The sequence below is a fragment of the Dryobates pubescens genome, chromosome 6, assembly GCF_014839835.1.
Source record: "Dryobates pubescens isolate bDryPub1 chromosome 6, bDryPub1.pri, whole genome shotgun sequence".
NCBI lineage: Eukaryota > Metazoa > Chordata > Aves > Piciformes > Picidae > Dryobates > Dryobates pubescens.
The window spans coordinates 363,299-389,593 of NC_071617.1; the positions used below are offsets into that span (position 1 = coordinate 363,299).

The following is a 26,295-nucleotide window of genomic DNA, read 5'->3' on the forward strand; positions in this document are numbered from 1 at the left end:
AGGGAAGGAGAAGGGGGAAGGAAGCTCCAGCAGCTCTAAGGCACTAAGTTCAAACACCACTGTGGTTTGGTTCTTCTCAGCTGTTGTTTAGAGCTAAAAGAATCTTAATTTCAGTAGCACCTTCAATTAACCTGTTTTTACCTTCCATAAGGTGCCCAGCTGCTCAGGTCTTTGTTTGCCTTACTGTTGTGCAGGATCTCGGCCAATCAGTGATAGTGACATCTCAGATTATGATGTTGATGATGGTATTGGAGTTGTTCCTCCAGGTGCGTGGGTGAACAGCATGGGGCTGCCTTCTTCTTCCTTTTGGCCTGTTTGGTTGGTTGGTTTGCTTTCCTTGTAACATTTTGGAATACTGAGGATCCTGGTTTGGAGAGTGCATCGTGGGGAAAAAACCCCAAACCTTACAACCATTTTTCCTGATTATCCCTTCCTACCTATCGTAAATGATGGGGAACTGACAGATTCTGCTGTCCATCCATTGATCCCTTACATATGGTTCTTCATATGGGAACCACTGGGTGGTTTAAGTTCAGTCTGAAATGTTGCAAGCACTATTTAAAGCACACCCACCAAAAAAGTCATTTCAAAATGGTAATTAAGATTCTAATGCTTGCTGCAAGCATTTTCTATTTCACTTTTTTGCTTGAAACTTAGATATGATGCAGTCTCCCATGGACTTCTTAGAGCATGCCTGGCTGTAGGTTGAGATGCATGAGCATGGCTTTACCTTTCCTAATTCTCATAAGCCTTCCTGACCTGCCATTGCCCTCAATGTTCAGAAAGAGCTGCTTGTGGAGAGTACCATGGTTGGACTTTCAGTTCAGTATTCCCTACCTGCTGAAAATCTCGAGGCTCCTTTTGAACACCACATTTTGCTGCTTCTGTTTGACTATTGCCACGAGTCAGGTGAATGTGTGTTGTCCCAAACTAACTGTCATTGCCTAGCACTAATCAGTTTTCCTCTGGGTCTTCCCCATGAAAATCACTGCATTCACTCATGGTGAGCTTTGTGTAGTGGGTTAACTAGGCACGACTCAGTTGGAAGCAAATGGAAGCTGTATTTACAAGCACAAACTACACTCTACAATGGAATGCAATGAATAGGTACAAAATACACAGGATTTGCAATATTATACAGGTATTTACAATCAGAAAATAGCACAGCCCCCCTTCCCCCCTGGTCAAAATGACCAAGCTGCTCCACTCCCCCAGGAGACAGAAGCTGGAAGAAAAGCAGTGTTAATCTTATCTGTTTCTCAAGGCCAGCCAGAAGTGATTATGTTCCCCCCAGCAAAGCAGAGCAGCTAAGCAGATAGAGGAAAAACAAAAGGAATGAGAATGAAGTGTGAAAGATTGTTAGGCTACACCTGCATCCCTCCCACACATTCTGGCCAATGAAATTCCTTTAAAATAACCTTTTGTTTCCCTTTTTACACCCAAGAGTGAATTATTGATATTTTTCTACTTTTCTGCTCAAAATCTGCAGCTTAATTTTAAAGGCATAGCCTAAAACTGCCACAGCTTTGGGAAGCTCTCTGTCTCCCTGGCCTGTGTTTAAAAGACTCTAGCAATGTATTTGTTCATTATGCAGCCCTACAAATACATCACATCATTTATTCACACAGTAGCATTGTGATGCTCATGGAGCTAAATTCTCCTTCCTTTGATGCTAATTGGGTTATTTCCTTACTTTCAATACACTCACACGTGAGTTGCTGAGAGGGAATGTTGTTAGGTATGTGCAGTGGTGATGCTTGCTTTAGGTAAGTGATTGATGTTGGTATTTTGGCATCAGCTAAGACAGGGAATGTTTAAAATTAAAATAAGCCATAGCTTCTAAGTATTTTTTCTGGCTTATGATTTCATTTCTTCAGTTGGCAGTGTAGGTACTGCCAGATCTGTGTAGACTTACTTGTGATTAAGGTTTCAGCATACATAAGCATGTGAAGCATACTTCTTGTGCTTCCCTCCTCCTGCTGCCCAGTACCAGGGGCCTCACCCAAGCGTGCTGCATCTGCTCTGGGTACTCCTGCAAAGGCACACATGGGAGGGAATGATGAACATCCATATTTCCCCATAGGGTAGGATGTGATGCAGCTCAGGTGTACTCTCACACCACCTTCTCATAGCCTCTCTTGGCTTCAAGTAGATTGGTCTGGGGTTTAAGGTCTTCCCAGCAGAGGTAAGAATATCCCAACCGAGCTGGTAAAGTTTGGCACAAAATGTTCCTTTGAAGCCCCTTCTCCTTCCTTTGCCTCTTACTTGCTAATGCTACTCACAGTGCTGCTTGCACACACACAAGCCCTGTGTTGGCTGAAGTGTGCTCTCAGGCTTCTTCATGTTCTTATGCTTGAACTGTTTGGAAGAGAGAGAACTCATTTTGCCTTCAGAGTATCTCCAGATTTTCACCAAGGCCGTTGCTTGCTTTCTAAGGAGCAGGCAGCTGCGAGCAGGAAAGTTCAGGTGATCACCACCATAAGCTAGAAGAGGAACGAGGAAAATGTTCTGCCTAATTTAACTAACATTGGAAATCCTTAAAGCTATAAGCTCAAATGTTTCTCCAACTGCAGTATCATCACTTAGCAGTAACAGGGAAACTACTCTCCTAGGGGTTTCAGCAGCTGCTTGTCGGTGCAAGTAAAGACTGAAACGTTTAGAATGGCACCATGGCAGCTTCAGGAGCAGTTAAAGAAAGTGTTTTTCCCTTGTCACATCACAGCTGTGTCTTATCTTCCATGGAAGTGTGCTGTCCTTATTCATCAGCAGTCTCTGGCAGAGATGTGTGTAATTGTTTTACCTCCTAGAACTGTTCAGAAAAGGACTTGGTATCAACAGCTGGAAGTAGCTTTAATTTGAAGCTCAGCTGTGAGCGAATTGTTATTGACAGGCTCCTGTGGCATACTCACAGCTATGCACATGAAGAGAAGGTTTTAAATCTCTTGAGCTCTCCACAGGAGAGCCAGCCCAGTCCTTTCTGCAGCTCACTCACAGCAGCTGCTCTGTGTCTGTCCTGTGCGGGGCAGCCCAGCACTGCCGGAGTGGCCTTGCCAGAGCTGAGGATGTACAGGAAGGGTCAGGAAAGAATTCAATCAAAACAAACTTATTTTGAAGCCTATCTTTTAAACCAAAACTGCAACAACTTTCTTAATAATGAAAGGAAGAAGCTGCTAAGCAGTTGGCAGCATCCCAGAGGGCATTTGGAATGAGCTGTGCTGGTTCTGGGATGGGCAACCCTTCAGAACAACTCATCCTCTGCGGAGTACTCTCTGTACAAGGTTGTCCTGTACCTGCCTTCCTCCTCCAGCAGCAGGCTGCCATCAACACAACACTATGTTTGCTGTCTGTCTTGTCTTAGTTAAAGAGTAGTAGTTCTGGTCTCCCAGAACCATTTTCATCATCCATGCAGCTTCCTTTTCGTGTCACTCCTGACAGTTTCCCATGAGTGACCCAGAAACTCCTTGTGCATAAACTACTCTAAGCTTGCTGGCTGTGGCTGGTCCCTGCTGCTGAGCCTGCCTCTGCTCCCTCTGGAGAGCCTTCCTGTGTGAGAGCCTGAGGGAGTGGTACTGCTGCTCCCACTGTCCTGGGTGCTGTGGAAGTGTGGATGCCTTGTGCCCAGCCTGGCAATACTTGAGCTAAGAGTTGTGAGTTGCTGCTGCTCTGTGAGCTTTGTGTGCACACAAGTTTCAGATCCTGTTCCCTGCATGGCTTGGCTGTGGAGAATACCTACAGTAAAATCCTCTTTCTCTATGAGAGTTTAAGTGTATTTTTAAAGGCAGGCTAGAGGTACTCTAGAAATGCATTTTAAACTGAATCATGGAATCATTCAGGTTGGAAAAGGCCCCTGGGGTCATCAGGTCCAACCACTGACCCTACTCTACAAGGTTCAGCCCTAAACCAGAGCCCCAAGCACCACATCCAAAACACACTGCTGTCTACAGCTACCTGTGGAGAGGCTGCTGCTGCTCTCTTCTCCCAGGGCATTAGTGAGAGAAGAAGAGGGCAGAGCCTCAAGCTGCCCCTGGGGAGGTTGAGAGTGGAGCTTAGGCACCAGAGTGGTCAGGGCTTGGGATGTGCTGGGCAGGGAGGTGGTGGAGTCCCCAGGGCTGGCTGAAGGTGGTTTGGCTGTGGTGCTTGGGGCTGTGCTTTAAGGTAGAGCCTTGCAGAGTAGAGTTAATGGTTGGACCTGGTGATCCTGAGGCTGTCTTCCAGCCTGGATGTTTCTGTGATCCTGTGATTTTCCATCAAGGTATCCTTGCAATCTGATTTAAATGTCTAGAAGTGAGCAATTGAATTCTGAGCATATCTCCTGTGGCTCTTTAGGGAAGCTAGCAGGCACCTTGTAAAGGTCTTCACCTGAGTGAGCCGCAGGGTCTGGCTTGGCATGGGACTCAGAACGTGCCACATGGAAAAAGGCACAGGAATGTCAATGCTCTGAAATGTGCTAAGGGTCTGCTGGCTGGGCTTTCAAGTCCTGTTGAGAATGAACTGCAAGGACCTTTGCAGCTCGTTCATATTACCAGGACGAGTGTTCTGCAGCGTGCAGAGCTTGGTGCATTTGTGGTGGGTTGGAATTGCCCCCCCCAGCTAACTGGGAGAAAACCACCCCCAGAATAAATTCACCAGACCAGCTCAGTTTGGGATGGAAGGAAGTGAGGCTGTGGAAGGAAGTGAAGCTCTCTCTATGAGCAAACTAAACTCTAGAGACAGGAAACGCAATCAGTGTGCACAAAGTGTACAACAGACGTACAGCACAGAGATATTTACCATTTATAAGCAACACAAACTCCTCAGACCCCCCTGGGTGGATCCAGGGGACCTGTTCACCGCCTCCCCCACTCTCTCCCTCCTTCCCCTTACCTCACACAGCAGTCAAAACAGAGATCCCCTGGCAAGGCCATCAGAGAGAGAGGAAGGTTGCAAGCAGAAGACACAGAAGAAGAGCAAGAACTGTTTCTGCCTCTGCTCTCTATGCCATTAGCAATCCAATGACTTCTACAGACCTGAGCATTATTTTCCTTTTGTATCCGATGGTCATTTATTTTCCTTTCAGTTGTTGCAGTCAGGGACCAGTCCAGAGTTCCCCCTTCCAGCTGCAGCAATATCCTGCACAATGTACTCTAAATGCTCCTCATTAATTTTCAAAGTGGGTGGCCATGGCCAAGTTCAGTAGCAGAACATCTTTGTACTGCCCTGAAAGAAGAGGCAGAAGGATGCTTTGTAATGAGCAGTCCCTGATGAGTCAGTCCAGTCATACAGAGACACAAGCCAGCCTACACTGCTGGGATTCCTCTCAAACATTTGCTACTCTATAGGAATTTCAAAACACAAGGTGTAGTAGTTTGGCATTGAGCTGCCCAACACCAGACACAAACTACAGAGAGCTGTGGAGGTGCTGGAGCCAGGGCAGAGGAGGGCAAGGAAGCTGGGAAGGGCCTGGAGAAGAAATCTGCTGGAGAGAGGCTGAAGGAGCTGGGGATGGTTAGTGGGAAAGAGAGGAGGCTGAGGGGAGAGCTCCTGGCTGCCTGCAGCTCCCTGCAAGGAGCTTGTGCAGAGGCTGCTGCTGCTCTCTTCTCCCAGGGCATTAGTGAGAGAAGAAGAGGGCAGAGCCTCAAGCTGCCCCTGGGGAGGTTGAGAGTGGAGCTTAGGCAGCAGAGTGGTCAGGGCTTGGGATGTGCTGGGCAGGGAGGTGGTGGAGTCCCCAGGGCTGGCTGTGTTTGAAGGTGGTTTGGCTGTGGGGCTTGGGGCTGTGGCTCAGGGCTGAGCCTTGCAGAGCAGGGTTGATGGTTGGACCTGGTGACCCTGAGGCTCTCTTCCAGCCTGAGTGTTTCTGTGACGCTGTGATTCTGTCTTCCCTAAATCAGAAACCTTCTCTCGCTCCTCCCCTTCCCATCTTGCAGGACACGATGCAGCTGCCCTCGGTCTGTGCGTGCAGCCCTGCAGAGGCCATGCTGCGTCGTGCCCTGGCTGCATGGTGCGTGTGGAAGCGCAGCAGCGGAGTGCGGAGCTGTGCCCGCGCCGAGTCGCGCTCCTGGCAGGGCTGCCCGCCCGGATCCTCCCCACACTGCCCTGCTCTAACCGCTTTTGTTGCCCTCTCGCCAGTAGGTTATAGGCCTGGCAGTAGAGACAGCCAGTCCAGCACGCTGGCGGTGCCCGAGCAGCAGCGGCCGGCACACCACCGCTCCCGCTCCGTCTCTCCTCACCGCGGCGACGATCAGGGCAGGCCCCGCTCACGCTTACCAAATGTGCCCTTACAGAGGTAGGCACCGTGCCCGCCCGCGCTGCCTGCTCCGGCCGCGCATCCCTCCCGTCGGCCGTGCCCCCCGCGGCGCTCCCCACGTTGTAACGCTCTGCGCCGCGGTCCCACGGGCTGGCTTTTGAGCTTGTGCTAATCATCCTCCTTCGTGGGATAGCCTGGGGCTTTGCAGGATGTGCCTCTTCTGACTGATGTCTCTCAGAGTGGGCATCTGTGTGCCACCCCTGCCCGAGGACTGCCTGAGGGAGCTGGGGGTGTGCAGCCTGGAGAAGAGAGGCCTCCAGGGGAACCTTAGAGCTGCCTTCCAGTACCTGAAGGGAGCCTCCAGGAAGGCTGCAGAGGGACTCTTTACAACAGTGTCCACCAATAGGCCAAGGGGAAATGAATTTAAACTGAAGGAGAATAGGTTCAGGTTGGATCTTAGGAAGAAATTCTTCACTAGGAGGGTGGCAAGACTCCGGAATGGGTTGTCCAGAAAGGCTGTGGCTGCCTCCTCCCTGGAGGTGTTCAAGGCCAGGCTGGGTGAGGTCTTGAGCAACCTGGGCTGGTTGAGAGGTGTCCCTGCCCGTGGCAGGGGGTTGGAACTGGATGATCCTTGATGTCTCTTCCAGCCCAGGCTGTTCTGTGTATCTATGATAATTGATACATGGGTTTGGAAATGGTTTTTCAGTTAGTGGCTGAATCTTGAATGAAGCCACTTAGGAATATTTGTGGGATAATAAATGATGGCACTCCCAAACTGTATAACTATGCAGTGAGGAGGGCAATCCAGGCTGGAGATTAGAAAGAAATTCTGCACAGTGAGGGTGGTGAGGCACTTGGACAGGTTGCTCAGGAGTCATGGATGCCTCATCTGCGGAGATGTTCAAGGCCAAGCTTGAACTGGATGATCAAGGTCCCTTCCAACCCAACCCATTCTCTGAATCTATGAACTGAACACACTCTGAAGTCACAGCAAGCTGCAATGATTTACAATGTGACATTTTGAATGCAAAGAATAAACCCCCCCAGAGTCAGTGATTTATGAACCTCAGGGTTCTTCATTTTCTGCTTTGAATGAGAACACTATTAACAGGAGAATATTTCCTGAGCTTTTCATCTGCATGCTCTATGCTTTTATTGGACAGTGCCACACAGACTGTTTAGGCACAAAACTTGACCCACTTGATTCAGCTTGTGCAGGCAATAGGCCTCTCTGCCATCCTCTCATGGAACCCTACAAATCAGCCAGTTTTTACCAGTCTTGCTCTCATTCCTGGGAAGCTTGGTTCTTGAGTTACTTCAAGAGCTTAAGTATTGCGCTGGCAACAGTAGTGCCCATAGCTGGGTACTGGATTGAAAGCCCACCCCTGTACAAGATTCTGTGCTGCAGCACTGCCCTTATCCATCATTTCTGTGTGGGTTTTGAAGCGCCCTCACTGCTGATTTAATGCCAGGCAGCTGTGATGGCATACTCTAGCAAACCAGTTTGTCCTCCCCAGTGAGACTCCTGATGGGCTTGCTTCCTCCTTTCCAGCCTCCACACCCTATAAACTAGCTTTGTGCATGAAAATGTCGTGTGTTTTAGTGCCCCCCTGTCCCTCAGTTCTTACAGGTGAAGCTCTTTCACTGCCCACCAACCCTCCTGCTGGTGCATTCCTCAGCAGTGCATGCTGAGCAGCTGGGAGTGTGGCTGTACAGAGCCCACACTGTGGCACTGACTCAGGTGTTTGTAGAGAAGAGAATAAAAGCTGCTGCTTCTCTCCAGCAGACCACTGTGTGAGCTCTGGTTGTATCTTTCTGTCTACAAGCACGATGCACAGAGGAAATAGTTCACAGCCCATCCCAACCAGCCTTTAATGTTATGCTTCCAAAACCTAATTTTTTCTTCTTCCAGTGGTGGTTATTAAATGAAAGGAAGCATCTGCATGGAGGCCAGAGCTTGCCTGCACCTCTGTGCAAAACCACACTCCTTTTCTGTAACAGTTTGAGACCAATAGATCTACTCCAAGCTCCCACACCCTACCCCAGAACTTCTTCCAGAATACTTGGAGAGCCCTGCAAAAAGTTGGCAGCCCCTCTGCAGAATTCTGGCTCTGAATCTAGAGAAACACAGAACTTCATTTCATGGGAGGCATTAGCAATACTTACCTCAGTCATTCTTTCAGAATAACAGAAGAATTACTTAAGAAAGAATGCTTTTGGACATGCCATTGCTGAGCATACACAGGGGCATGTACTTGTGGGTATGGTAGAGGTGCCTGCTGTGTGTGCTCAGAGGCGGGTTTTATTCATTTGGGGATCCAAGCCTTTTTCACAAGTCACACAATGATTTAATGACTAAACCCTTCCTTCATCCAGCTTGTACTGTAACCCATTCAGCTGCACGATGCTGTATAAGCAAGCAAGGTTTTCATTGCTGTTTCTGCCTTTCAGGAGCTTAGATGAAATTCATCAGATGAGAAGATCACGTTCTCCAACTAGACACCATGATGCCTCCAGAACTCCAGCTGAGTACAGATCCAGAGTCGTGGATAGTCAATATTTGTCTGATCAAGAAAGGTACATCGTCAGCCTGGGCTGGGCAGGAGCAGGCTTAGACATCTCTGTGGCACTTTGCTTCAGTAGAAACACGACTGGCAGTGGTGGGGCAGGGAGAGGAATCACCCTGAGGGGCAAACACAGTGTCACAGGTCAGGGATCTATGCCTCTTCTTTGGCCAGACCTTGCACTGTGTTGACAGCAGTAGCAGGTTTCTAGATGAATGGTTTGTGGGTGCTTATGCTAGAGTGTTCTGCTGCTTGTTTCATGACTGGAGCCCAGAGGGGTTCACCAGAAACCCATAAATCTACATAAATCTATTGGAAATCAGAACTGATATGCTTCAGCAGTCAGCAAACTGCCAGGCATGCATTGCTGCTAGTGAGGGGTTGCACAGGCTGTGATCTGCACTCCAGTGCTTACAGGGTTTGCACATCTCCATGCAGTCTCACAGCATCTTCAGTAGCCTTCTGGTGGATGTGGCACAGTGCCCAGGTGTAGCAAGGATAGCTGAAAGCAGCAAAACCTCCAGGCTGGGATGTGTGACGTACACATTTCTCCCTGGACCACATGCAAGTGGCTGCATCCCTTGGAGAGCATTTGTTGTCTCCTAGCAGACACTGTTGTCAGGTGTCTGATCAAACGCAATGGAAGAACGCTGGAATCTCTCTTTTATAGATGAAGGAAAGGCTTTAAAAGTTATTTCAGTTCAGCATTTGGGAAAGCTACTGATGTCAGCCCCATGGATTATGAGTGCTTGTGAGCTGTTTGCTTCCTCTGCAAAAATTGGAAGGGCTAAAGCAGAATGGAAACTTCTACTCTCACCACGAGAGCAGTGATCCTTGTAGTGGCTTTAGATCTGTTCCTTGTGCAGTGAGTTGGGGTTTTGGTAGGAGCCAGGATGACAAAACCTTTCCCAACAAGGCAGTAAATGCCATACAGGACATAGGTTTCACAGAGACATGAGGACATGGAGAGAAGAACTCTTCAGTCTCTGCAGCTGTTTGTCCTGTGTTGAGGCAACACAAAAACTGAGTAGCAGAAGGGTTTGCAGTTAAATCAGTTCAGTTTTCTTTGTGACCTTGCCTGCTCTGCTTGTCCTTTCACATGATAACATAATGTGGGAATTCAGGAGTTGCTTGGCACATTTCAGCTGTCTAGGTAGGAGGTGTGTGCAGAATTGTCTAAGCTAAGGCTTCTTGTCCTAATTTCTCTTCAGAGGGCAAGGGAAAGGCTTCTTCAGTGTAGCAGTCAGATTTCTGGCTGAGCTGATTCAAGTGATTTTTGTTTGTTGTGAGTGTTTCATGTCATTATCTTAAGCGGTGACCTAGTCAGGAATCTACTGAAGGTACTTGTTGAAGTGATTTCTTATTGGGCAGCTCTGAACAGGAAGAGACATTTCAAAGTTGCCTCTGTCAGTAGAAATAAATACAGACAGTTAACTCTCTAGAAAATGTTCTTCCAGGCAAGCCTCAAACCATGCTAGGAGTGATGATGTGTGCATGGAGAGCAAGGCCTTCACTGAGAGTCTCTTGGAGATGAGCCAGAGCCACAGCAGTACGCTGCTGCAGTGGGTCAGAGCAGTAAGCCACAACCTTCAGTTCTTCTCAGGGTTCACAAAATGCTTTTCAGAAGCTTTGAGATCAGGCATGAAGGCTGCAGGTGGCTTGTTTGCAGGGTTTAAGGATGGGTCCTTACTGTCCTCAAGTATCAAACTTGTCTGCAGTGGTCTCCTCTTCACTGGTTCTTTTTTCAGCTTGCCCCCAGAATTCTACAGCAGTGGAGACCGTTTAGCTCCTGCAGATTTCACTGTCTTTCAGTACATGAGAGCAGCATCACATGGAAGATCAAAACCAGCTTTGGTGAGGAAGGTTCTCTGTCACAGCCAGGGATTTTAACCCCCTTTTTTTCCAGTATTCCTATAATGCATTAAAATGGTGCCAAGCATCATATCATTAAGCAGTGATATAGTCAGGAATCTTGGTGTCAAGAGCAGCATAAGTATTGTGTGTTGTTCATTTACTAAACCCTTAACCTCAGCAAGTACCTTCATACAGACACCTGCAATAAGCTTGGATTGAAAGTTAATTACCCAATGGCTACGCAGCAGGAATTGCAATTGCTGGTTACATTTGCTCAGGGATTTGCTATGGGCTCCACATTAATCTGGGCTGTCCTGCACAGATCAGGGTTAAAAGGGCTGCTCTTCTAGTAAAGTATCTACCCAGTGGGACACATTTCCACTTTACCCTCCTTGTATGTGCTTCTGCTCATGTATGCACAGGTTTGTACCTGTGTACATAAAAAAACCTGCTAGGAGAAGCTTTTTAGCAGGACATCTGGCTAAGCACTAGGCCTGGCTTGGAGTTTAGGCTCATCATCCACTTTTCAGGAGCATGGCCCCTTTCATTTTCTTTTTTGGACATTTCTTTTAGTGCTAAACAAAATCTCTCAATGTGAGCACCCAAACACTCACATGAGAAACAGTTTGAAATGCTGGCAAACCAAACTTGCTGCAGAACTCTGAGGCTCTCCTTGTGCTGGCAGTGACCTATTGTGATGGATACTTTTGCTTTGATTTCGCTTTGTTGTTTGTTTTTTTAACTTGAAGATTTCGTGGTGGATTTGCTATTTTCTATCCCTTTTCCTGGTGGATTTTGGATGCTAGTTTGCCATGGGTCAAATACTCTTTGGCTTAGGAAAGGTAGAATAAATATTAGCCCAAATGCACTCTGGTTCAGTGCAGAGGTAGAGCTGATATTAGCCAAATACGCTCTGATTCAGTGCAGACTTTTCATCTACTCTTAAGAAAATGGTAAGTTTTGGGGTTTTCCCCCATAAAAAGAGATGTTTCTTGTGGTTTGGAAATCTGAATATAAATTCTGTTAGTCCTCTTGAGCTTGTGAAAGGGAATTTTGGTGAAATGCCCCCTGCCCTCAGCTCAGTTCAGCTGAAATGCATTTTATTGCATCCAGAGCAGGCTAGTGGTTTCACACACAAAGGGACATCTCCCCGCTGACTCAGAAGCCCCAGTCTCAAGCTGCCCTGTGTAGAATTCAGGTGTTCCCTGCGCTGAGGTAGGTATTAGCTAACATGAGCCATTGTCTAGTGGCCAAACACACTGAACAAATGCTGCTTTATCTCTTTTATAACCTTTTCTCTCTTTGTCACCACAGTGCTCCACATCTTTCCATGGAGTTTAGCTTTCATTTCTTATTTAGGCTGATGAGATGGTTTGGAGCTTGGTGCCTCTGGTTGTGCTGAGGTGTAGAAAGCCACAGGATTAATTCAAGGGATGTTTCATGTCACAGCCATACGCACCATAGGCATAGATGTGTGTGAATGTCATCATCCTGCTGGCTGTTAGCATGTGTTTGGTGACAGTGAATGAAAAATAGACCAGAGAGATGATTTTCTCAGCTGGGAGCCATAAGGAATGGAAAGCCTGCCGGCTGAGCAGCAACTGCTTTAGTTTCTTTAGGACTGCTGTGAAAAGTACTACCAAGAGCTAGGAGTCAGAATGTATATTTAGGCCAGGGAAGTACTCCCTCTGAATTCTAGTTGGTTTTTTTTAATCCCAAAAAGCTACCTGGTTACTCTTCCCATCAACCAACCATCTGCGGTAAATCAAGTAGCAAACCTTCTCTCCTGCTTTCTCCTGGGATTTTTTGTGGTGTTTTGGCTTTTTTTTTTGTGGGTTGAGAAGGGATAAAACCACCACCACCAAGTTTTAGTATTCTTCACTCATTAGTTCAAGAGAAGGAAGCTTAGCATCAGTTTTGCTTTAAAGCATTTCTTCATTCCTTAGTTCATGGGGAGGGAGGTGAGCATCATTTTCTTTTACTGTTTGTTTTTTTCCTGGCTGAATGTCTCTTCATTAATTAGTTCATGAGAAAGAAGGCTGGCATCATTGTTTTGTAAAGTATCCCTTCATTAATTAGCTCATGAGCAGAAAGGCTACCAGGGGAATTTTTCAGGTGTAGGTTTCTGGATTCCTTTTGTCCTCAGGAGCTCTGAAACAATCCTTCTGACTTTCCAGAGGAGAGATGCCCGGCAGCGGGGTGCCTAAAGGCAGATGTTCTGGCAGGCATTGTTTTGGCTCCTAGTCATGAGAAGTGCAGTCTGGGTTTGAGCACTGCCAGGCTCTCTGGGTGGAAGCTTCTTGTTTCTCTGGATGTTGTCATGTGCATACCATTGCTGTAACCCATGTCACCTGATGCTTCATATTGATACCTGTTTCACTCACCACCCATCCTGTCTGTACAGTGAGCTTCTTATGCTGCCCAGAGCAAAGCGAGGAAGAAGTGCAGAGTGCCTCCATACCATCAGGTAAATACAGGACTGGGGGATCACAAACACCTCTGGTTCCTTGTCTGTGCTTTCTGTGCCCAGCGTTTCTCCATAGCAGTGTCAAGAGCTTCCCAGTTCTTCCCCTGTGATCCAGGCGTCCCTCGTTGTGTTTTGTCTGTTTGGGCTCAGGCTGAGGTGTGTGTCTATGTCTGTCTGTGAATTCAGCACTAAGGATTAAAGCAGCCACAGACATTCTGGTTTGGCAGTTGTGTTTTGTGGTAGATTCTCTGCCACAGACCCCCCAGTGCATGACACTGTTGTTAGCATTTCAAACGTTCCTATTTAGCTGGCTTTATGGTTTATTTCATCTGCATTTTTATGTTGAGCTATAGCCACTCACAAAGCAGCAATACTGACTTGCTGAGACACCTAACCCCATGCTGACTTTGGCCACTTGTAGAGAAAAGTGATTCGTGAGGACCCACGGAGAACCCCAGATTTTAGAGGTCTCATGTTTACCCCTCTACAAATCATGCTATGAATTAGATCCAGGCACAACCTCTGTGCTTTGGGCTCATCTGCAAGATTCATTCCAAAGCTCGAAGCTTCCTGTCTCTCAGCTCTCCCCAGTGTTGTGAAACTAAACAGGACTGAAATATCTTTGTCTAATAATTCTGATTTTGCCCCCTCCTTTGTTTCTCCTTTTCACCATCGCTGTTAACCCCATTCAAAATCCATGTCAGAGTGTGCAGAGAATTTCCCTGTCACAGCCAGTGGGGCTGCGTGGCCAACTGAACCATTTTTCGGTTTGGGATCAGATTGTTGCTGAGAATTTCCCATCAGTGCTACACATTTTAAACCATCACTTTTTTAAGTTCATGTTGTGCTCATTCCTGTACCTGATGTAGGATTCCCCCCTGCAGATTCGGGCATCAGTGTTTTAATATTGCCTTGGGTTGCTTTAATTCTCTTCACTGAATTTGAAGCAGCATCAGAGATGCTGTGGTAGGATTCTAAGGCAAAATAGTGTAGAGGTAAAATAATAAACATGGGAACTTGCCCCAGCTCTGTGCAGCTGTGAGGCTCTTCAGTTTTGATTGAGTTTCTACTATCAGCAGAAAGAGTTTCAAACCTGCACTTCAGAAATAAAAGCCTTTTCTTAAATATTTTAGGGTTTAAAGGTTAATAATTTCACTCTCTGTTACTTTAAGTCCATTTATTGTCATATAACAGCAATTTTTTCCTCCCTCCTGCCTTTCTCTTTCTGCAGCACTGTCTACAGCTTCACCTCTCTCCTTGCCCCCAGCTCTGTGCTTTTCCCTTTCCCTCTCACAGATGATAATTTCCATTGTGTTTCCTCAATGACAATGCTGAAATGGTCACTTGATTCATGAAGTCAATGTTGTGTTATGATCTTTGGGTGCACTTTGCCCACTCACTCCAGATTGCCAGTGGTTGTACAACTCTCCTGACCAGTCTGCCCAGGTAACCAGCCGAAAAGTGGGCACAGGCAGCACCTGAGTCACGTGAGAGCTACACTGAATTCACAGAATCACAGAATGTATTTGGTTGGAAGAGACCATCAAGCTCATCCAGCCCAACCCCTGACCCAGCACTAAACCATGTCCCAAAGCACCATCTCCACAGGCTGCTGGAACACCCCCAGGGATGGTGACTCCAGCACTGCCCTGGGCAGTGCTCAAGTGCTTGAGATCCCTGCCAGTGCACAAATAACCCTTTCTAGAGGGTTAATAACCTTGATAACCTTTTCAGAGAGTACAACCCTTCCTTGCCTTTTCCCTTATTCTAACTATTGCTGTTCCTGATTTCATGATCAAGAAAAGCACCAAATTGCCTCCTTTAAGAGCAGTGCTGTGCTATAAATAGCATGGTGCTTTTAACAATGCATTGAAGGTGAATGCAAGAGAAGCCAAGAGACTGATTTTTGACTTTAGCTTGGAGGCTTGAACAGCCTAATCCAAATTGCAATCTTTTGCCCTGGAGTGTGGTCCTGTTACAGGCATTGCAAGACTCTTATCCTTGTTTTCCAGATCTTGCTAAATGATGTTTTAATTAATTGTTGAGACAGCTTCATCTTAAAATGGAAAATGAGTGTTAAGGGTTTCATGTTAGTATTAACCTGAGACAGGTCAAGCTGCACAGTTAGGAGCTGTTGTTGGTTCAATACACCAGGGTAGAACTCTGGTCCTAGCTGCCCAGCTCTATGCACTTACTAATAGCAGACGTAGTGGAAGGAAATGTAGGGCACAGACCACAGCTTGCCTCAATCCGTGTCTCAGATCACCCCCACTTTGACTGCCAATATCTGCCAGCATGCCAGAGCTGGCCTGGTGGACAACCAGTCCTTTGTTCCAGCTGTGCCACATCGGTGGTGCCTGGCAGACATGTCAGCAGTGGGGACCACTAAAGCTGTAGAAGAAGGGTCAGAGCTCCTCTGTTAAATCCCTCAGGGTTTTGCAGACACCTGGCTGTCACACAGCTGGATTTGTCATGTTGAGCTGCTGTGCCTAGCTCCAAGCCTAGCCAGGAATGTCCTATTAGGAGAGACTATTTGTGAAGGAGCAAAGTCCTGGTGGCTGCTCTTCCTTCTGCTGAGAGCAGCACAGCTGTGTCCTGGGAGGGTGTGTGGAGAACTGTTAGAAACTGGAGGTTAACCCTTAGCTATTAAATGGCAGCCACTGTCTGCTTGTAAACTGCTCCCTTGTTCACTGGGGAGAGAGGAAACATTGCACAGAATCACAGAACCTCAGGGCTTGGAAGGGAGCTCCAGAGAGCATCCAGGCCAGCCCCTGCCAGAGCAGCATCACCCAGGGCTGGCCACACAGCAATGCATCCGGGGGGGTTGGAAAGGCTCCAGAGAAGGAGACTCCACAACCTCTCTGGGCAGCCTGCTCCAGGGCTCAGCACCCTCACAGTAAAGAAGTTTCTCCTCATGTAGAGGTGGAACCTGCTGGGTTCCAGCTTGTCCCTGTTGTTCCTTTGTGCTGTCACTCAAACTGTGGAAAAATTTCCTAGGCACAGCCTAAAGCTACCACCGAGCCCAGCCCCATCCCTTTAGATATTGATCAGCATTGGTAGGATCCCCTCCCAGTCTTCTCCAGGCTAAACAGCCTCAGATAGAATAGAATAGAATAGAATAGAATAGAATAGAATAGAATAGAATAGAATAGAATAGAATAGAATAGAATAGAATTAACCAGGTTGGAAGAGACCTTCGAGATCATCGTGTCCAACCTATCATCTGACACCACCCAATCAACTAAACCATACAACCAAGCATCCTGTCAAGATCTCTCAGCCTCCCCTTGTAGGAGATGCTCCAATCCCCTCAACATCTTTGTGGCCCTCCAGTGGACTCTCTCTGGTAGTTCCCTGTCCCTCTTGAACTGGAGAACCCAGAACTGGACACAGTACTCCAGGTGTGTGCTCACAGTGAGGGTGCAGAGCCCTGGAGCAGGCTGCCCAGAGAGGTTGTGGAGTCTCCTTCTCTGGAGACTTTCCAACCCCCCCTGGATGTGTTCCTGTGTGCCCTGCCCTGGGTGACCCTGCTCTGGCAGGGGGGTTGGGCTGCATGAGCTTTCAAGGTCCCTTCCAGCCCCTTTTGGTGACTCTTTGGGTAAGGTCTCAGAGTGCTGCTGGTGCAGTGGCTCTCCTAGGTGTTTGGATTAGCTTATTATTAATAGTGTTTAAGTAGAGTTGTTAGCACCTCTTCCAAAGGCTTCCAAGATGCCAGGTGCTAGCATATTTGTAATTCACTTCTTTGTGATGCTACAGAGCATCGTTTCAGGAAGCTTTTCATACTTAGCTACTGAAGAGGGTAAAGTCTGCAGGTCTAAGACAGACATCACTGAGAGAAATTAGGAACAAGTTTAGTATCAGCTGAACCCTGTACAAGAGCCTGTGTCCTTGAGTTTAAAATCCTCAGCAATGTGGCACAGCGAGAGTTAGGTCAAGGTTGGGCTTGATGGTCTTAGACATCTTTTGCAGCCATGGTGATTCTGTGACTCTGTGTAATGGGATTTAGGTTCTTTTCAGGACAAGGAAAAAGCCTGAGCTGTGCTGGTGTTGCCATGAGCCCCTGGAGTACACGCACACAGGAGTGAGCACAACAGTTTGTGCCCCAGATAGCTGCCGCAGTACAGGAGGGATCTGCTCCCAGAGCTGTGAACTGTGCACGTTTGTGCACTGTGCATTTGTTTCATGTTCTGCTCAGCCTTTGCTTACATCTCCCTCTCTTTTATTTCATTTCTGGCATGGCTTTGTGTTGTTCTGTTTTCTTCTCTCTTCCACCACACTCCAGAAGTTCTGTTAGGCACTATAAAACATTACCTCCCAAGATGCCTTTACTAGAAAATGGCACTCACTGGAACCTGTACAGGTAAGAAGTGTTTAGAGTCCCCTCTAAGTAGTTAGCTCCTCTGTAGAGCGACTGAATAGTCCTACCTTGCTCCGTGATAGAGAAGAGTTTCCTACAGCTCTTATACCCAAGAGATCACCCTGAATAACTTCACAGAGCTGCTTAGAGCACCTCCTGTGTAACCAAGAACCCAGCCCCCAACCCCCACCCCTGTGTTAGGCTGAAACCTCGTGGTGCAAGTTTGGGGTTTTTTTGCTTTCTTGCCTTGATTTTTGGTTATTTTGTCACGTGTTAGGTTTTGTTTGTGTGCCAAATGTATATTTCATTGTGTTTAAACCATTTTAATTTACAAAGCTCAACTCTTCCTGCATGTGCTAAGAGCCAGCTCGTGGTTAGACAGGATATTTCACTCCTTCCTGGTTGCCTTAATTCACCACTACCGAAACTGGGAGCTGAGCTGCTGGTTAGGTAAGGCCCCGAGGATTCATCCCCCCCTCCTGGTTGGTATCTGATAAGGAGTTGTGGAGTCAATGAGCTTCACTGTGGTTTCCCACACTGCATTACCTGCCATAGCCCTTCATGTTAGCCGAAGGTTTGCTGCCGGTAACGAGGATTTACGTTTGCTGTTGGGTGTTTCTCATGCCACTTGCTTACAAGCAGATGTTGTTCTGTCTCATTCAGTTTTAAACCTTCCAACCACCCTAGCAAAAAAATATGAAATAATAAACCTAGCAGTCCTGTGTTTGCTTTTGTTTCCTGAACAAACCTTGGCACTGTCATCCAGTCAGCTTCTTTCTGTTCTCCTTGATTGAGCCATTGTGATTGGACATTTTCTGTGAAGAGAGCATTATTTTATGAGTTAATATCTAACATTGTATTCCTTTCTTTGTTTTCTTTTTCTTTCTCTTCTACCATTGGATGCAATGCACTGGCACTAGTGAACTGCAGCCCTCCCTTGACAGGGCTAGGAGTGCTAGTACCAACTGCTTGAGACCAGATACTAGTTTGCATTCACCAGAACGAGAAAGGTATAAACCAAACACTTGTACATTTCTTGTCATCTGTGCTGGTGATCTTGGTCAGTTTTGGTTCCCATCCTCCTCCACCTTCTCCCACGTTCGTGTCTTGCTTTGGTACCTGTGGACATTTCTGCTCCTGTGCTCGTGTGTGTCATGTGAATTGTGTCTTGGACTTTGTAACCGCTTCTGGCTTCTTCCCTTGTTCCACTTCAAGCTGCTGTCCTTGCTTACAGAGGTCCTCAGTATGCTGATAATGGCATTGCAGTGTTGATCGTTTGGACGGGGCTGGTCGCTGATCTCCATCATCATGTGCTCAAGAAGTGCTCTGTCTGTGTCCTGCCTGTCCTGTGGACATAACTCAGCAGCTGTGGCAGAGTTCTCGCGTTCCAAACCAGAGCTGCGGCTTGCACAGTGCTGGATTTCCTGCAAGGCAGCCCCAGCTCGTTGCTTCACCCTCACCTCACCCTGCTGCAGCTGCTTTGGCAAGTGCAAGGCACATCTCTGCACTGAGTGTTTTTCACTCTGTGGGCTCACATCCGGGCTCACATTAAGGCTTCAGAGGACACCTCTGCAGTTGTTAAAGAAACACTGTTGTGTCACATAGGTTCTGCAGGCGTTTCCTGGATGCTTTATGAAATCTGAGCATTGCCATAGCTTGGTTCAAAGTCTTAGGTGAAGTAAATGCTGCCTGGCATCCTTGGCAGGTGGGATTGTTCCCAAAGGGAATTTCTCATCACAGCCTGTGGCTTTGGGCTAAAGAAGTGCAGCGTTTCAGGGTGAGATGATAGATGGCTTTGGCTAAGAACTACGCCAGGGTGAGGGGACAGATTTTAGAGCATCACTAGAGGCAGGATCCGGTTCCCATGGAGTGGGAGTGTGGTGGAATGACACTTTCATCCCTGCAGTGCATACTGAACTACTGTGGCAGTTAACAATGCTCTGGCAGTCAGCTCACAGTGTGGTGGTTGTAGCAGCTGCATCATTTCCATTGTTGTGGGAGAGAACTGATGGGAAAGGCAGTGAGAATGTGCTTGGTGACTTTAGGGTTCTCCTTTTCGCCTGAAATTTCCCTTCTCCCCATTTCCTCCTCAAATGGAACTTGTCCCTTCTCCAGTTGTGCCCTTGTGCAGAGGAGTGGCTCATGTTCTGATGAGGTGCCTCAGGTAGATCCATATTAGTTCCTTCCTTTGTCAGGCTGAGCTCAAGATACCATAGAAAATGTCAAAATGCTTCTTCAACAGAAAACAAAGAAGTGTGACAAAAATAAGGCCACTCAGAGTGAAATCCCAAATACCATACCAGATCTTTAAACACCCTTTGTAGCCTCAGTTTAACAGCTGTACAGAGTACTGTGTTCACCTACAAGCAGCTGCTCAACAGCACAAGGACACGAGCAGTATGCTCTGTGCTTTTGTTTCCAGCTGCTGCTCACCAAGACTGGAAATGCTCTAGCTAAAGCACGCTGCTCACACTGCCTGTCACTGATGTTAGCTGCTGCTGTTACACCTTTGTAAGTCATGGCCAGCAGCCCCTCTCCAATAGGTACTGCACAGGATCTGCAGCCTCTGTCATGAGCAGCTCATGGAGCAAAGTAGTCTCTGCTGCTGCTAAACCCCTGGTCTGGCCAAGTCATCTGTGGGCCTGGTCCTGAAAAAATATCACTTCTTTGCTCTTAGGAGTCCTAAATAGGTGCTTTTGACCTGGGAAACATCTTGAGGGTGCTGAAAAGTTCTTCTTCTGGGAAAGAATGGAACTAAGAAGATATTAGAAGATAAGGTGGAGAGACACTGGCACAGGCTGCCCAGGGAGGCTGTGGATGTCCCCTGCCTGGAGGTGCTCAAGGCCAGGCTGGATGAGGCCTTGAGCAACCTGTGCTGGTGGGAGGTGTCCCTGCCCATGGCAGGGGGGTGGGACTGGATGAGCTTTGAGATCCCTTCCAACCTAAACTATTCTACAGCTGGGCAAAGATCTGCCAGGCGTGGGGTTGGTCCTGCTTATAACACAGAGGAGCAGTGGGTGGTGTAGATTCTGCTTTAAGAGTTAGCTCTTCAGCCCTCCAAACACTGAGGTATGATTCTCACTGTGGCACTGTGGATGTTTCTTCAACATAACTATGAATATTCTCACCTCTAGAAAATTGTTTCTGCTCATTGCCCCCCAGCCTTCGACTCAGAGGGTGTAAGTGAGGTTTTATGTGAGATCAAGTGTTCAAATAGTCCACATGAGCTTTTTTAGACCAGAGTGCATTGGCTGTGTGCAACTGGTGGAAGCCAGAGCCCTAATTCTCTGTGCCAGTGCTTTGTTGGGAATGGCTTTGATCCTTAAGCTCTTCACAACATCATTCATGTCATTTGAAATCCTTGGGGTAGTTCCCGGCTTTTGCAGTTCTGCTTTGCTAGTGAAAGTCATTTTGTTGACCCATACAGACCAGCAAAGAAACCCCCAAAACAACGGCAACAGCCAACATGCCTTTTCTCTGTGGCTCCTCCCAACCACCCAGCCTCTGCTCACCCCTCTGTGCAGCTGCCCCAGGCCTGCCCTTCTCTTTTTGTTTCCCCCTCTTGTTTATTCCAGGAGTTTTGCTTATTGTTTCTGTCACCAGGTGCTTGTGTTCAGTTCCTGCGATGAGCTGCCAGACAAATGTTAGTTTATAATACACTCAGGAATATCCTCTGATGCCATTTTCAATGTTTTTGCTAACACTGCTTCCTTGAGTAGCTTTTTTTCTTTGTGTGTCTTTTTTTAATGTCTCAAATTTTCTGCTCTCCCTCCCCCTCCCCCCCTTGTTATTTGGGTCCCATCACTCTGGAGTGCAGGCATTGAGACCTCCAGCTTCCACTCACGTTGGGCTTGAGCACCTTAAACGTTTTTTCCAACCAAAATGATTCTCACACAGGGATGTTACTTCAGTGCAGGATCTGAACTGATCCAGCAGTGGTTTCTCATCATCATGTGGAGCAGGCTGCCCAGGGAGGTGGTGGAAGCCTCATCCCTGGAGGTTTTGAAGGCCAGGCTGGATGTGGCTGTGAGCAACCTGCTGTGGTGTGAGGTGTCCCTGCCCATGGCAGGGGGTTGGAACTGGCTGAACCTTGAGGTCCCTTCCAACCCTGACAATTCTGTGATGATAGATCAGTCTGGAGAAGACGATATTAAAATTGCAGCCAGAGAGAGTTCCTTACTTACATGCAGCGTGGCTTTTCTTTCCCAGCTAAGCCTCCTGCTGCAAGCAACTGTGTGTGTCCTCAGTGAGCACAACGGTGACTATGTGAGCTTGCTCTCCTTGTATGCTTTGGTCCTGAGAGGTTAGTGGAGATCCAACAAGTAAAACCAGCACAGCCCAGGGGTTAGTTCATGTACAACAGGGCCAGCACACCTGCAAGGTGCCTCTGGGTTAGATTTGTCCTGAGGTGCTTCCTGCAGTAGGAGTCAAGCATTTCAAAGACCTTCAGAATGTTTGCTCTCAGCTGGTCACTGCCACCTAGACAAGATATGGAGCTGAGCAGGAGCCTCTTCCCTGCTGACAGAGTTGGAGGTGTCATGGGATCCAGTTAAGACCTGTCCTGGTTTCATGTTGGCTTTTCTAAGCTTTTGGGTCTGCTGTGTCAGGTGTTTGCACTGCATGCTTCGAGCAGTTGTGCCGAGTGCCACCATTGCCGTGGACAATGCTGTGCAGTAGCTGTCTGTGTCGGGGATGCGGTGCCTTCTGTCACCCATGCCAAGGAGCAGCTGATTGCTTGGCTGTCTGTGATGTGCTGTGCCTCATGGTCCTCTCAAGGTTCTCAAAGTTCATACTGCATGACCCAAGCTCCTTCCATCAGCTGCTGCTGAAGTTTTGTGCAGGATATCAGCATATTAAGGGCTCTGAGTGCACTGATGCATTGACATTTCCTTTGACTCACGCTTGGGAAAGGAAAACTGACAACTAACAACCTGTTTGCTCTTCTGAAAGAGCTACCTAACTGCTCAAGTGCTGCTAATCTCCCTGAAGCCTTTGTTATTTGCATGTGCCATAAATCAAACCCTCTGCCTTGTTACACGGACTGGAAGGATGCCTCAGAAAGGGAAGCATTAGAGCGGCCTGGAGAGCTGGTGTGAACTCATTGCTGCCTGTGAGTGCAGCAGTGCTTCACTCAGTGGCCAGCAGTGAATCAGGATCCAATGATTTCATTTAATACAAAAATCTCAGTACAAATGAATCAGTATTTAGAGGTTGGTTTGGAAGTTCTTATGCATACCCTTGTACTATTGCAACCACCTAATATCCCCACAAAATGAGCAACCCCAGGCTGTAGTATGGTTTGCATCGCTCATAATGAAAGGAAAAATGCTGTAAGGCACCAGTTTCCAGTCATCATTCAGGCCTTTTTGGTTAAATTTCATTGTGCAAGACAACGCAGAGAAAAGAGCAGAGGAGGCTGCCTGCTCAGGCTGTCAGCACGTCAGCTGTCAGCATGACCCCAGTACTCCTGCACAAGAGTGCAGTTTAGTTGTAGCTAATTAACCTTTGCTCTCTCACTGCATTCCAGAAAAGGGTCACTTGATGCCTCAGAATGTTACTTAAAATTCATAGTCTTGATTTCATATATGCTTGGAGATCTTCAAGGTGAGGCTGGACAGAGCTCTGGGCAGCCTGATCTGGTGGAGGATGTCCCTGCTGAGTGCAGAGGGGTCGGACTGGATGAGCCTTGGAGGTCCCTCCCGACCCAGACCATGCTCTGATTCTATGATTTTTACTGAGAATGCAGTGCAAAGAGGTAGGAGAGGCCTTGAGCAATGTGGTCTGGTGGGAGGCATCCCTGCCCGTGGCAGGAGTTTGGAACTGGATGGCCTTTAAGGTCCCTTCCAACCCAGAGCACTCTGTGATACAGAGATGAGCTTAACCAAACACCAGCCAGTAGCTGTCAGAAACTGACCATCATCTGCTCTTGATCAGCTGCCTTGAGTTTGAAATGCTGACTTCCTGTGTGAGTGACAGCATTTGGAGACCCTGGCCGTGGTGCACTATGCAACAGATTTCTCTTGGTCTAAATTCTGCCTTTTGGGGGCATGCAGAGGGAGCAGCCATGGGAACAGCGTGCCGTGGGGCTCCAGACACAGCAGCGCAGTGGCACGCTGCCAGCCCTTTGTGGGGCATTTTTCCAGTCCCAAATCCATAGGTTTGATTTGATCACAAACTAAATGTCCTGTTTCTCTCCTGTTTTATTGAACGGGCAAGCAGGGGTAGATGGTCCCCCTCCCTAGAGAGGAGACGACCTACTAGTCCCAGGATTCATATCCAGCATGCATCTCCGGAGGATGACAGGTACTGGTCAGCTCCTCCCAGCTGCAGAGCCCTGCTGCATCCTGCACTCTGAGGAGTACTCTGACTTTTATGAGTGTGCCTGGGAGGAAAGAGAAACTGACAACCTCCAGCAGCCCAAAATAAAACAGCAGCTTGAGTTAACCATCTCTGCATTTCCTTGAGCTGTTACAAAGCACCTGGGAGTCGATGTCTTGTCAAGCTTTGTGTTTGCCAGAGTGGTCCCAAGCCATGGGATCAGATGTCCTGGTGCAGCAGAGCATCATCTCTGTTAACCTCCTGTGGTCTGGTTTTACCTGCTTCTGTAAATGCTGCTGGTGGTGTTTTCACTGTGGTGCTTTATAACATGAGAAGTGTTTGTTGCAGAGCCTATTGCTGCCTACCTGTTTCTTTTTGTTTCATCAGTGGCCTTTGGGTTTGTTATGTTTTCCTGTTGTGGTTTTTTTTAAACAACATTTTCCTAAGGTAAAAAACACCCAACCAAGCACCAGCTGCTGTGTTGGAAGTCTTGGTAACACTTGGTAGTTGGTGTGTGTCAGAACTGGCTCTGTGTGTAAATTCCTGTCCCAGTCAGGATGGTCTCCACGGAGCAGGTGCTCCTGACAAGGTAGGTTTTGCTTAAGGCATCAGTGCTTGGGATGAAACTTTGTGCTGAGTATCAGCTATGGTTCATGCAGACACCTTCTGGTTTTGCTCTAGTCGTAATCTTTCTGCTCTGATCAGTTTTGCCAGTCCATTGCTTTGGCAGTAGGACTTCTTCCCTTTGGTATTCTTCCCCCCAGCAAGATCTGATTGTCTGTCTGTCTGTCTGTTTTCATATACAGACATTCTCATTTCTATTGAGATGCACTCAGGGTTTTCCCTTGCAGTGTTCAGTGTTAGAGTAGATGGCAGAACACAGATGGCTCATGGAAATAATCCACTGCATGCAGCACTGTTTAGACTAGCACTTCATACAGCTCAGTTACTGCAGGGCTAGGCCTTCACCTCCTGAGAGTACTAGTACTAAGTGCTTAGAGCACTTAGCTGTTTGCCTGATCCTGGATGTATTCCACTAACACAAGGTGGGAAGAGTGTAACTGCTTCAGTGGCATTTCTGGGGTTTGAGTCAGAGTAGTGTCATTTGTCATTTAGTTGTGAAATTAAACCTGTGAAAGATGGTTTCAGACTTGTGCCCCCTTACAGTGCTGCATTCCTGGGCACCTTGCCAAAGCATCCCTTTGATGGGACAAGGATTCATAGTTTGAGTTCTTTACTGTGAGGGTGGGGGAACCCTGAAACAGGTTGCCCAGAGAGGTGGTGGAGGCTCCAAAGTATCATAGGATGGTTTGGGCTGGAAGGGAGCTCCAAAGCTCACCCAGTCCAACCCCTCTGCACTCAGCAGGGACATCCCCAACTAGATCACAGCCCTGTCCAGCCTCACCTTGAACATCTCCAAGGATGGGGCCCCAACCACTTCCCTGGGCAACCTGTTCCACCCCCCTCCTGGTGCAGAGCTTGTTCCTCACATCCAGTCTGTAGACATTCCAGGTCAGGCTTAATGGTGCTGTGAGCAAGCTGATCTAGCTGGGGATGTCCCTGCTTACTGGGTCGGGCTGGATGTCTTCTAGAAGTCCCTTCCAACCCAGTGCATCCTGTGAATTTGCAGAGCACTTTGTACCTTTGGGAATGTCTCTGTTCATTTGTCACAGCAATGGGAAGGCTCTCTCTGACTTCAGTGGATCAGACATGGTAAAATCTTGTTACCATCTGAAGTGATTGGAATTAATCCATAATCATATCAGATATCAGTGAAATGAGCTTTTCATCTGAACACTGCCATACCTAATGCAGATTTGTGAGCTGTTTGCTGTCAGCTGAAGTTTTGTGGGGCGAGGCTGAAAGCATCTAATGCCTGTTAGCAACCACAATGCAGTACAGCTTCTGTAGGGGAGAGTCTGCTATGGGAAAGATACTGAGCTGGAGAAACAGTAGTGCAGTTCCCTTAGTGACAGCAGGGCCTTGTGCTTGGGAATCTTCAGGTGATCAGGTCACCAGACCCCAGGGATGCAGGCAGTGAGGAACATAGAAGGAGCTTAGGGTAACCTGAACCCTGATGATTGGTTTCATCCTCCCTCTCCTAGATTAAGAGAAGTCAGGAGCACGCTGGGCTCTTTGCATTGCATGGCTCTAACCGTCTCTGTAGAGTACCAGTGAGGGATGCAGTGATGCTTAACCTTTGTTTGCCACTCCAAACTGCCATTCATTCTGATTATTTCCCACGGCTGTAGCAGCTGGCAGCACCACTCTGCTCTAGAATAGATGGAGTTAGGAATGAGGGAACAGCTTGCCCAGGGAGGCGGTGGAGGCCCTGTCCCTGGCGACATTCAAGGTCAGGCTGGATGGGGCTCTGAGCAACACAATCACAGAATGCAGGTTGGAAGGGGCCCCAGGGATCATCTGGTCCAACCTTTCTGGTAATAGTATAGTTGAAATGAGCTGGCCCAGCACCCTGTCAGGATGGGTCTTAAACCTGACCAGTGTAAGGGAA

General features: G+C 47.7%; 1 protein-coding gene across 7 annotated transcripts in view; it reads left to right on the plus strand.

Annotated features, from left to right (window-relative positions):
* RIMS1 (regulating synaptic membrane exocytosis 1) overlaps positions 1-26,295 on the plus strand; it is a 292,497-nt gene that overhangs the window by 184,411 nt on the left and 81,791 nt on the right. For 3 of the 7 annotated variants that reach the window (XM_054162522.1, XM_054162523.1, XM_054162524.1), the window contains exons 3-9: positions 195-266; positions 6,106-6,262; positions 8,675-8,800; positions 13,046-13,108; positions 17,391-17,468; positions 17,802-17,915; positions 18,386-18,475. In XM_054162522.1, the coding sequence (XP_054018497.1) occupies positions 195-266; positions 6,106-6,262; positions 8,675-8,800; positions 13,046-13,108; positions 17,391-17,468; positions 17,802-17,915; positions 18,386-18,475 (700 nt within the window). Of the gene's footprint in view, positions 1-194; positions 267-6,105; positions 6,263-8,674; positions 8,801-13,045; positions 13,109-17,390; positions 17,469-17,801; positions 17,916-18,385; positions 18,476-23,684; positions 23,775-26,295 lie in introns of all 7 variants that reach the window. The other 4 variants (XM_054162518.1, XM_054162520.1, XM_054162531.1 and 1 more) reach the window with 3 other exon arrangements.